The following is a 13,028-nucleotide window of genomic DNA, read 5'->3' on the forward strand; positions in this document are numbered from 1 at the left end:
CAGCTGAATTCCTGAGACCAGACGAAATCCAGATCTCCTACTCCTCCGCCATCTTGCTCCTCATATCTTTCTTTTTAAACATTCCTTTTAGGAATGCATGTCTCTGATTTAATAGGAATCACAGAGCAATTTCAAATAGCCATTATCAGGATTTTTTTTTTTGAGCTTTTAAATTTCAAGGGTTCAAATACTAACATAGAGACCAGGCTTACAATAATCTGCTACAAAATTCAACTTATCTTAATGAGGTAGAAGACCTGGTCTTCTCAAATTGAAGAAATTCTGACATCCACTGAGTCTTATTTTAAGAGCCCAGAATAGTATAGCTCATTAATTCTCTCAGAGACAATATAGGCCTTAACAATTGGTTAATAGGTAAATGTTTTCAGTAGATTTGATACCAAAGTACAGTGTGACTTTTTTTCTTTAAAATCTAGCAGTCAAAATAAATACATAAATAAAATACTCCAGTCAACTAGTTGCAGTTTATATCCAGCCTTGCATTCACCTTAAAATCATAGAAAGTTTTAGACTAAAAATACTTCAGCATTTCTCAGTGTTTGCTTTGGTAGACTGGACATTAGTGAGGGAATTCTGGGGACCACCTGATATAGTTAACCGAGGCAACCTGGATGTCATCAGCCACCTTCCTGAATAAACTTGACATCAGCAGAAATACTTCCAGGGAAATTTCAAAAAGCAGATCAGCTGGCTTCCCATTAGCACAGTGTGCTTTAGGAACTTGCAAGAACTTCACGGCACCTAGAAATGATCTAATAAGAAGGCATTTGTAAATCTTTGCTTCCTTTCTCAGTTGCCATGCCATTTAGTACTTTCTCTAGAAAGTACTAAATAAGCCTTGAGTTGAAAACAGAACATGAGTAGAACTTCATTATGCAATAAGGAGTTCAGAGAGTTAGTTCTCTGTCAATTTGTCCTGAACTGCCCGAGTTTTAAACACCTGCCCATCCCAACTCCCCACTTAACACCGTAAAATCTGTCCTTGCTAAAAAAAATCAGTATTAAAAGAAAGACATAGCTTTTATGAAAACTGATGTTGAACTAAACCCTTCATTGTTTTCACTTTGTTCTTTTCTTATTAGCCACCAGCAGTTCCTGGTCACTTTAAGGAAAAGAGGCCATAAAGCCCAATTACTACTGAAGTGTTAGCATTTTATTTGATTCACTTTCACTTTTGATGTTCCTACCTACCTTCCCACTTGGATTTTGCAGACCACAAATAGCTCCATTCCTTTGTACTGCTAATGGAATATTAAACAGGGCTGTTGATATTCTGAGTTGTGGTGTTCTCTGATTCTAAGTAAATGCCATTTTTAAAATGAGCAATGGTTGAAACCTTATAAAAGATTAACAGGTAACTTCTGAAGTCAAATGGGGCTGTTTTAACCATCATGCTATTTTTTTAAAGATTTTATTTATTTGACAGAGAGAGACACAGAAAGAGAGGGAACACAAGCAGGGCGAGTGGGAGAGGGAGAAGCAGGATTCCTGCCGAGCAGGGAGCCAGATGTGGGGCTCGATCCCAGGACCCTGGGATCATGACCTGAGCTGAAAGCAGACGCCTAACAACTGTGCCACCCAGGCGCCCCCTGTCACGCTATTTTTTAAAAATCTTTTTAATGGAAATCATGAAGATAAAAGTTTTTCTTTATTTACCCTATTTTACCTAAAGGTGATTGCTTTGTCTTCTGATTTAATAATTTAGTAGATGATTAAGTGCTAGATGCTAGACACTGGTTACGTAAAGATTAAAGATACATCTACCTCAACAAGCTCACAGTGGTTCGAGGAAGACAGACAAGAAAACAGAATTTCAGTGCAGAATTATGATGCTCTTAGTAGAGGTGAGCACATAGAAGGTGTGCACATAAATGTAACAATGAGCCCTTTAAGAGACAAGGAGGGAGGGAGAAGCCCAGGAGAGCTGGGAGTCACCCCATGCCACAGTTAGAGTGGGGAACCCATGGGGGCAGCGTGAACATAGACTTCGGAACGCAAGAGAGTAGGGCAAGTACCAGAAGACATTCCCCAAACTTTGCTGAGAACCATCAGTAAAGAATCTTCAGAAGTCTTGAAAAGTCTTTAACTTAGAATAGGTGACCATGTCACTTGTACGAAATATTATGGCTAAAAACATTTATTTCTTCTCAAGTAGAACATGGACGGGGTGGAGGGATGGGAGAAATGGGGGCTGGAGATTGAGGAATGCACTTGTAATGAGCACCAGCTGATGTGTGCAAGTGTTGAATCACTGTCATGTACACCTAAAACTAATAGAGCACTGTGTTAACTAACTGGAAGTAAAATAAAAACTTAGTAAATCAATAAGGTGGAAGAAGGGACATGATTCTCAGATGATGTCAGTTTGGGTGATGCCAGTTTTGGCCCCAGCTTGTTTTTCTTGGGTTTCAGTTGAATGCATCTGCCCTCCTTTCCATACTTCCTCTTTTCTACAGTTTAAGTGGGCTTCCTCCCAAATCCTGTAAACATTATTAAAAAGTCAAGAGCAAATGACTCTTCCTGAATAAGTAATATTCGGCATCTCGAGGGCTCTTGTGCCCTTGCTGCTGTGGCATCTGATTCACTCCTCTCCTCTGACAAATAGGACAGCTGAGGTTCTCATTGCACGGATGCTAGAGGAAGAGACAGAAGGCTTCCAGGTTGCAGAGATTAACTTCTGTGCTCATATTAGGGGAAAGAAAACAACCTGGAAGCACTAATGCCAAGTTACTTTCTCTTAAATATTATTCATGAAAAGATGCTTTAACGGCTACAGAGGATTTTTAAAGCAGAGTACAGTGTCGGTGATATTTTTCTTGGCCGTTGGAACAACTAGGTGGCCTGCATGTTCTGTCATAGACTCAGTTTCAAATATTCAGTCTCATTAAACAGATAACCCATCTAAATGACCTGGAAATTCTCATGATACCGCATTCATTTTGCATTTCCCAGGCCATCTTTCGTACCCAGAAGCAACATATAGAACATATTTATCAGCTTTGGGTATTCATATTTGTTGGAGAAAATAGTGTCATCATATATTAATTTATCATCATATTTAATTTATAACCAATTTTTCTTTTAATAATTTCTGCTAATGCCAATGCCAATGGTAATGTGTTGAAATTCCTGCATAATTTTGCAAAAAAAGGTCTCTGGGGGGTTTGGTAGGTATTTATTTACTAATTTCTTGAGTAGAGTTGACCTACCATCTTACATTGGTTTCAGGTGTACAACTTGGTGATTTGACAAGTTTACCCATTATGCTGTGTTCACCACAAGCGTAGCTGCCGTCTCTGTCCCATCACATCACTATGACAGTATCTTCGACTCTATGCCCGTGACTTATTCACTCCATAACTGGAAGCCTGGACCACCCCCTCCCCTTCACCCATGTTGCCGGTCCCTCCATCCGCCTTCCTTCTGGCAACCATCGGTTGGTTTTCTGTATTTACAGGCCTGATTCTGCTTTTTGTTTCTTCATTTAATTTTTTTTCTTTGTGGAAGTATTTTAAGGCAAATCCCAGATATTATATCATTTTATATCATTTTTTTAAAAAGACTAGTTTTAAAAAATGAACACTGAGGTATGTAGTAGGAAAATGATATAATGTCTGGGGTTTGCCTTAAAATGCTTCCACAAAGAAAAGAATGAACAGGAAGTAGGGCTGGATGAAGCAAATGTAGGAAAACCTTGAGGGTTGCTGAGTCTGTGATGAAGACGCAAGATTCAGGCCACCCCCTCCACTTCTGAGGGTGTTTGAAATTTTTCATGAAGCCTGCAGGTAGCAGTGTTGCCGCGGTGCTAGTATGTAAACTTATCCTGCAGATGTTTTTAACATACCAATTCTAGGCTTCCTGTCCTACTAGAGTTCATAAACTGTGGCTGGAACATGCCTGTGTGCTGCACTCCCTTCTCTAAGATGACTGTACTTTGACTCTTTCGCAGAGTGGCCTGACCCCGCTCCACTTGGCTGCTCAAGAAGACAGAGTGAATGTGGCCGAAGTCCTCGTAAACCAAGGGGCAAACGTGGATGCCCAGACAAAGGTATACAAAAAGAATGTGCCCATATAAAGTGTCATTTAGTGACTCCTATATGGAAACAAAAACAATTTGATGGGGGGGGAGGTGAGGACAAATTTTCCATCCTATCTCTTACACATAGTATTTCAAACATATATCTGTGCAAGGGACACCAAAGTCTCTGGTGACAGTGGCCCAGATGCTTTTATCTTCAGTGGCCTAGGCACTTTATCCTGGCTGCCTGTAGATGCCTGCCTGTGGTAGCGCTATTGATCCTTGTTACAACAGATCTGTCCTTCAATGGCAGAGTGTAAAATCTTGCTCCTTCCTTAGCTGTTGTGATTGACTTAATGCATACAGAAAAATTTATCAGTGATTTGTGACCTTTAACTTTGTTCAGACGTAGTCTATAAAAAAGGATAAAGTAAGTTTTATGCAATTATCATTCACGTGCTACATTCCTTATGGCATGTGTGGTTGCTAGCATTTCTCTCTCTCTCAGACAAATAGCGCTCTTCAAAAAGGAAAAAAAATACTACTTAATATCCTGTAATGCCACAATTTCAAATTCAGATAAGAAAAATGAATGTTTTGTGTCTTCATCAGAGATAGGACTTCAATTATTAATCTCATTTCTCTGAGCATTTTCTTTCAGCACTTTTTTTGTTACCTCTTCATAGCAAACTTGTTTTATCTATTCTAAAATAGAACTCTTGTTTCTTTCTATGTGTCATATTTTTGACACAAAAGTAAATGCTTATTAAATATGACCACAAACATCTTGAGTATCCTATAGATTGGTTCTGAGGTGTAGTGACCCTGAAGATATTAACAAAGATAGAAGTATCACTAGGAATTCCCCAAGTAAGAAGGTATTCACGCATCGGAAGCAGACTGGATTTACTGGCTGAGCATAGAGGGGACAGGCCGAGTAGACCGCACCCTTTGGACACTGTTCGGCTCTCCAGCTGCAGCTGCACCACCCACACTGTGTTCTATTAAAAAGAAGCTGCCTGAAAGAGATCTGACCAGGCAAGATCCTGTCTGTGTTTTAAACTCTGTGTTAAAATAGTAAAGCAAGCACCGTTGCCCCTGGCCAGGACAGCCCCAGGGGGCGCGGGGGGAGGTAATTCCCTTTCTGGAATTTCTGTGCCCTTGCAGTCTCTGTAGCCTGCATTGCTTGCTCAGCAGTGTCTTCACTCTATTTCCCTCCCATTCTAAAAAAATCTCGTTGTCCTTAGCCTTGACTGCTTCCCTAGCTAGCTGAGTGTTTAACAGTAAAGGCACTGGTAGCAGCCGAGTGCTCTCCTGCTACTTTCCATTTTGAAAATAAAAGCATTTTTAATTCTGAGAAAAGAATCAGACTGGGGGCACCTGGGAGACTCGGTTGGACTCTTGACTTTGGTGCATGTCATGACCTCAGGGTCATTGGATCGAGCCCCACATCAGGCTCCATGCTAGAGCCTGCTTAAGATTCTCTCTCTCCCTCTCTCTCTCTCTGCCCTTGCTCATGCTCTCTCTCTCTCTTAAAAAAAAAATAATAATCAGACTGAATTTAGCTGCTTATTCCTTATTTTATTAACGGTAAATATATTCATCTTGTGTTGTTTCATTTACACACAAAAACACAGACTTAAACACTTTTTTTGGTTACCTCTCCCTTGACAGATTAAAAATTCTAGGAGTCCCACACAGGGTTAAGTTTCTCTGTTTGTTTTTGCCCCTGCACATCTGAGGCGTACCCTGTCATTCAGTCCGGAAGTGAGACACTGATCCTCCAGGGCATGTTGGGAGGCAGGACGCGGTGCTGTGTGTCTTCTTGTGCACGGGGCCCCTGGCTTAAGAGTCTTGGGCCTCTACCAGGGTCTCCTCCTAACTCCGCCTGCCCACCTCAGGTCATGATCAGTAAACATTTTTGACCTTGGTGTAATATTTATGAAGCATGTTCCCTTTCCTGCCCTTTATAAGTGATGCCCTTCAGAAAGCACCTTTCTTTCTCTTACAAATTCTTTTCTCTTCCTTTCTCGTCTCAGCAAAGATCATAGCACCCAAAAAACTGAGGCTATGATTGTCCCCTTGCTGAGAAGAGCAGAACGGCAGGAGAGGGGTTGTTGGGACTTGCTTTCTAATCTTGTGAATAAAGGAATTTATTATATTCTGTGAACTTCCAAATTCTTACTAGTGAGATGACATCCCTGAGCAGCCTACAGGAGTTGAGTATGGTACCATCCAATTCACTGGCTTAAATTTAAGCATAGTAGGGAGCCTGGGTGGCTCGGTTGGTTAAGTGACTGCCTTCGGCTCGGGTCATGATCCTGGAGTCCCTGGATCAAGTCCTGCATTGGGCTCCCTGCTCGGCAGGGAGTCTACTTCACCCTCTGACCCTCCCCCCTCTCATGTTCTCTCTCTCTCAAATAAATAAATAAAATATTTTTTAAAAAATTTAAGCATAGTAATCATGAAAACATTGAGAGCTCTTTTCTGTTGTGGGGAAAAGACTGGAAAATCCTGGTAACAGCTTTCACAGCCTTCCCGCTGGCTTGCTGAGCTTCTATACCTCCAACTCTGTATTTGTGGTTCACTGAATCAGATCAGACTAAATTGTCCTGCTGGCCACAGGGTTTAATATTCAGTGTGGTTCAGCTGAAAAAAAGTCACTCTTTTGCTTTTTAAAAGGATAATCTCCTGAAGCATTTTATGTAGGCCACCCAAAATACACTGATTCTCAGCAGTACTGATTAGCAAATTAATAGTTAAATTATATTTCTTTAAAGGTGTGTAAAATAATGAAAAAAATTTATTTGATACTCATTTCACATTCATTTTTAGAGCTCCTACTAGATGCCAAATTCTTAACAGGTTGATATGTTCCTTGTCCTCAATAGTATTTATAGTCTAGAAAGGAAGATATGTGACAATAAAAATAATACGATAATATAATAATAGCAAAGTGTATTACCCATCTTCTCTGTGTCATGTATTAAGTGCTTTACCTTTATTAATTAGTTAAATCCTTACAACTACCCTAGAAGGCGGGTGAGATTGGTATCCCTATTTTACAGATGAGGAAACTGAAGCACAGAAAGTAGTTACTTGTACAAGGTCACACAGCGAATTAGTACAAAGCCTGACTTTAACCCCATATATAAAGAAATAATTTTAGAAATATTGTCATTAACTGAATTATTTTACAAAGGTGGGGAGTGTAGAAGGGAGCTATAACTGGTTCAGTATCACAGAAACAAGAGAAAAAAATTGGGGGCATATCCCAAGGTGCTGCTAGACAATTAAGATTTTAGAGGGCCTTAATATGCCAGGCTGAGTAAGTTCAGTTCAGCTTTTTATCCTGTTTGCACTGGGAAGCCTTGGAAGGCTTTAAACAGAAGAGTGGGGGTGCCTGGGTGGCTCAGTTGTTAAGCATCTGCCTTCAGCTCAGGTCATGATCCCAGGGTCCTGGGATCCAGCCCCACATCAGGCTCCCTGCTCAGCAGGAAGCCTGCCTCTCCTTCTCCCACTCCCCCTGATTGTGTTCCCTCTCTCGCTCTGCCTCTCTCTGTCAAATAAATAAATAAAATCTTAAAAAAAAAAAACCACACAGAGAAGAGTGATAAGATCAGACATCCAGTTTAGAAAGATTGCAGGAGACTGTGCAGAGACTGAGTTGGTCAAAGGAATTTGGAGCTACTGCCAAGGTCCAGATGGAGAATAAAGAAGGCCTCCACTTAGCGGCAGATGGGACATTGATGAGCAAGACAGAAATCGGAGAAATACTTAAAGAAGTATGAGCAATAAGATGTGAAGAAAAGTGAGAAATTGAGGATGAATCTAAGGATGTGAGCCCTGTGACTGGGTGATCACAAGTACTATTCAAGGAGACTAGAAATAAAGGAGAGAAAGCTAGCTGGGGAAAGAAGACCAGGAATTCTGTGTTGGGTGTGTTGTATATTAGTTGATTGTGGGGCTGTCTAGGTGGAAAAATCCAGTAAATGACTAAAGTTTTGGCTCCAGGGTATAGGATAGGAGGTCTGGACTAAAGATCCCAATTTGGAAGTTGTCAGAATAGATGTATTAATTGAAGTTGGGAATGCAGATGTGATCATTGAGAAACAGCATGGAGGAAATCAAAGCCCAACCCACTGGGATCAATGATATTTTAAAGTGGATGAAGGAGGTAGAAGCAGGCCTAACGAAGGGTGGGAAGGTGATCAGGAAAGAATATGACATGGACGCCAAGTCATGAATGACAGTCCAGGAGGGTGCATCAGGCGAGAGAAGCACTAAAGCACACCACTGGGTTGGCACATGGGTGATTAGAAAGCAGGTCCCCTGGAACACGGGAGGAAGGGGGTGGGGAGGGAAGAGTGAGTGAAGATGCCTTCTTTCAAGAAGCTTAGCTTTGGAAGCATCTAGACCTAGAAAAAGAGACAAATATTTAGAAGAGGGTTTTTTGTTTCTAAGATTGGAAATACGTAAATGTTGTTGGCTGAGAGGAAGGTGCCCGGAGAAAGAGAAGAGGCTAAATTATAAGATGCATCAGAAGTGGGATAAGCCACACTAGGGATAGAGATGGCAGTTTACTTATTTTTCTCCTATCATTTTGAAAATATTCATTTGCTTTGCCCCTTCTATAATGCCTGAGATAGTTGCTTGTTTTTCTCCCTCGGTTTATTCCCACATTGATTTTGGAGATAAACAATAAAGCAAAAAACTATGGGGGAAAATGTTCAACTTTTTTTTTTTCCTTTTAGTGTGTTGAGACTTTCAGCTATACTACCTTCAAGAAATTAAATACTGAGAGTTTATTTTCTAAGGAAAAATTCCTGTTTGTTATGAAATGTACTTTTTCAATTTCAATTAGTTATACTGAACTAAAATTTTGAAAAAGCTGTGAGACTATCTTACAGTCTTCCATGGATCTTTACCTGCCATATTATCAAGTACTATTTCATATAACGTGTGACAATAGAAGGATGTTCCTTAATAGCATCAACACATAAAAATTGAAAACAAAATTTTTACCTGAAATAAATAAAATCAGGGAGTAGTCGTAGCTGTGAAAAACGAAAGCCAGGATGGACTCCTAGGAGGACCACAGATTTTAGGAGGTTGGGAGTAAGTGTGGATTTCCTACTCCCTCTCTCTCAAACCATTTGTGTGGGGATGCGCCTGACTACGACCCAGTAAGATTTGGTCCTGCGGTACCATAGATCAGAAACACCAGCCTGATTACTCCATCTGCACCTGTTAGCTCTTCCTATACAATTACAGCCTTTCAGTATTGCCTAAAGGAGAAGACAACTCCTGCTCGTAAGGATGGGCTAAGTAGGCAACAGTGGAAAAAGAGGCAGAGACTGCTCAGTTAGCTGAACTGTGATTATTTCCTAGCCATTCCCAAAAGAATAGTTGGTTTTTCCAAAATCGATTCCTGCTAATTGGAAAGAATTTCTCAAATCACATCTCTCTGAGCATATTTGTGCAAGGTGCCATTTAATGTGGGAATTTTCTGGCCCTCAATGAATGGAAGAGCCCCATTTTGGTTTCTCTAAATGCCAACTAAATCTTCCTGGCCATACACATGTATTTTTTAATAAAATACTTTAATACTTGTGGAACAGCAGGAAGACCAATGTCCTCGAGTACAACAAACAAGGAAGAGATTATTAGGAATGAGCTCAGACATTCAATGAATAGGGGGTATAGAGAAGGGACCAGCTCAGACGGGTCCCGTAGCCCATTATAATGACTTAGGGTTTTACTAGGAATGAGATGGAAAGCTATGAGGTTGAGTAGAAACTGAACATTAAGATTCTTAACATGATTCAGTTTCTTTAGTATACTTAGCACAACAGCCTTTAGAAACTGTTGCATCATTGCTTAGGCACACTGACTAAAAACCTAAAAAGTTTCTTTTTTTAATTTTTTTTAAAGATTTTATTTATTCATTTGACAGAGAAAGAGAGATAACATAAGCAGGGCGAACAGCAGAGGGAGAAGCAGACTCCTTGCCGAGCAGGGAGCCCGATGCGGGGCTCGATCCCAGGACCCCAGGACCACGACCTGAGCCGAAGGCAGAAGCTTAACCCACTGATTATTCTAGGCGCCCCTAGAAGCCTGAAAAGTTTCTTAATATTTAGATTTTAAAAATATTTTCTGTATGTTTTTAGCTTGGGATTAATCCTCTACCACCAAAGTTGGGAATAATGTTACTTCAGTTAAGCTAATTGTACTGAGAACCGATTGGAGAAAACCTTTTGCATGCCTCTCCCACTGAGCGGCACTGTGATTCCTAATACAATAGTCTGAGTTCCTCAGTATGGAGAAAGAAGTCTGCAAAGTTAGGCAAGTCAGTTCTGCTTACCAGGACAGGATCTCCTTCATCACGTGTGGAGCAGCTTCAGGGGCTGAAAATCAGACTCACGTACAGGGTTATGGCACGCTCTAGCCGTGGGAGTCTGGGCAGCACTGACTGTTCAGTTTGTGGAGCAGAATCTGACCCAGAGTAAAGCTCTTTAGGGCAGCACATCCTGGTGAGATGTCTTCACCTTCCACAATCAGCTGTGGTCTGGGCATGCCCTTTTCAAATTCAGATATACCCATTTGCTAGCATGTCTCAGTCAGTTTGGGCTGCTATGACAAGAATACCGTAGAGTGGAGAAACTGTCATTTCTCCGAGTTCTGAAGATTGGGAAGTCCTAGATTAAAATGCCAGCAGATCCCTTTCTGGTTTGCAGGTGGCCATCTCGTGCCTTCTTGTTGTAGCTTCACGTGGCAGAGAGCAGAGAGCAGAGGCAAGCTGTCTCCTATCTCTTCCTATAAGGGCACTAATCCCATTCATGAGGGTGCCACCTAATTACCTATGACCCAATTACCTCCCAAAGGCCCCATCTCCAAATACCATCACACTGGGGACTGGGGTTTCAGCATGGGAATTTGAGGGGATACAAACATTCTGTCTATAGCACAGAGTCACCATAAAGTTACAAGAGTGCCTAACATATGAGATACAGACCCTTGAAAACATGGATGTCCCACCTCTCCCCCCATGCACACTGAGTAATGTTTTTAAAAACTCAGTCCTCTCCCTTTTGTCAATCTGGTCCTGCTAGTGTCCTCATAAACAAATTAATTGTCGACGCTGGAATTGCATGGCGGTGTCTGTTACAATGTGGCCATCTAGAAAAGTATCTGGAATATCCTTATTTTAAAAAATAATTATACACACATACATAATTTTATATATGTAAAATATATTTTTAATAGCTACAACTTATAGTTCCCCAGGGGTCAGTGGATATTAATTTGGGAAGCAACTTACTGCTTTGTCTGAATCAGTTGTTTTCAAATTATGGGACCCTAGCTGGTAAGCAGGAGACTTTAACTCCAGCATGTATACCTGGATCAAGTTCACACTTCTCAGACCTCCTGAACTCCCACCAGCCTCTTCCGCATTCTGATAATCATCTGTTACCTGGCATTATCATTTAGCCACTTCATGGTTTTTTTCTACCTCCATTTTATGCTTTTCGAGAGTAGAGTGATCAATAAACCCTAGTCCACATCTGTCCACAGAACATTCTTCCTGTCCCTCGACAAGAAGCCACTGAATCACTGTGTCCAGGCTGTTGACTGGGCCATGTTTCCTTCCCATCTTGAAAAGGTGGTGTGAGAATAAAATGAGCTGATGCAAGAGAGAGCACTCGGGGAAGTTCAGTAACTACTTACATGTGACATGATATTATTTTTATATCTCACACTAGCTCTCAGAAATATCAAGGGCATCTTATATTTATGTAGGGGAAAAAACTATGCCAGCTCAAAAAAACAGGTTAAATAATACTTTTGCTTCTATTTAGGGTAGCTGTTACTGAAAGTATACTTATGAGGTTTCTTTTCTGAAAAATGTAATTACAGATGGGATACACACCTTTACATGTGGGCTGCCACTATGGAAACATCAAGATTGTTAATTTCCTGCTCCAGCATTCTGCAAAAGTTAATGCCAAAACAAAGGTAAAGACTTTTCTTCTTTGTATCCACCATCAAAGTCATTGATTTTGTGTCCAAGGAAGTAAGAGTCATTTCTTCCATCTTCCTTCTGCAGAATGGGTACACACCGTTACATCAAGCAGCTCAACAGGGACACACGCATATAATAAATGTCTTGCTCCAGAACAGTGCTTCCCCCAATGAACTCACTGTGGTAAGAGGGAGGCTAAGGGAAGAGGGAGGAGATGGACCTGGATGCTGGGATCTTCTCACATTTTTCATCATGCACCAGTGTCGCTGTTTTACTTTCATTGATAGGTGTAAATGGAATGTTCAGTAGAATTCAGGCCAAAGAACAGTAGCTCTATTGTGAGCCGTCCAGAGAGATGTGATTAGTGTTTCACACTTAAAAACTACAAACCCATTGCCACCTAGTAGGAAATACATATACAGAAAGAAAAACATGTTTGTTCCCTTGATGACTTAGAATGTTAAAAAGCCTCTTGGATTCCATGTGCAGCAGCCAAGTCTCTGCTGTGTGAGTGGGAACAGGTTAGGTGGGTTTTGTGCAAGGCACATCTCTAATGAAATCGTGTTTTGTGTATGACAGTGGGTGGGACCAACGACACACTCACCTTCTGTTTAGTATGGGCAAAACATGTGGAAACACACAGACACCGAGACACGGAGAATGACTTCTTAATTCCTTGTCCTCGTTTCCCTCTTGCCAGAATGGGAACACTGCCCTAGCCATTGCCCGGAGGCTTGGCTACATCTCAGTGGTCGACACCCTGAAGGTAGTGACTGAGGAAACCATGACCACGACCGTAAGTAGCAGACGCCAGACCTCACCGCCCTGAGAGCCAGCTCTCACACCGTCGATTTTCTGGGGCTTTTGGGAGAGGAACCTACTTCCCCCCATTCACAGACTAAGCACCACACCTCCAAATGCTGTCGCCTCGTTGCTGAAGGGCCGGCGTGGCAGCTCTCGGTTCGG

The 13,028-nt window shown here is 41.3% G+C and overlaps 1 protein-coding gene across 28 annotated transcripts in view; it reads left to right on the top strand.

The window, feature by feature from the left end:
- Positions 1-13,028, top strand: part of ANK3 (ankyrin 3) — a 681,670-nt gene that overhangs the window by 543,925 nt on the left and 124,717 nt on the right. For all 28 annotated transcript variants that reach the window (XM_073886212.1, XM_073886216.1, XM_073886210.1 and 25 more), the window contains 4 exons: positions 3,971-4,069; positions 11,957-12,055; positions 12,147-12,245; positions 12,763-12,858. In XM_073886212.1, the coding sequence (XP_073742313.1) occupies positions 3,971-4,069; positions 11,957-12,055; positions 12,147-12,245; positions 12,763-12,858 (393 nt within the window). The remainder of the gene's footprint in view (positions 1-3,970; positions 4,070-11,956; positions 12,056-12,146; positions 12,246-12,762; positions 12,859-13,028) is intronic.

This window comes from Callorhinus ursinus, unplaced genomic scaffold, assembly GCF_003265705.2.
Source record: "Callorhinus ursinus isolate GAN/ISIS: 27379988/994484 unplaced genomic scaffold, GSC_fseal_2.0 scaffold69, whole genome shotgun sequence".
NCBI lineage: Eukaryota > Metazoa > Chordata > Mammalia > Carnivora > Otariidae > Callorhinus > Callorhinus ursinus.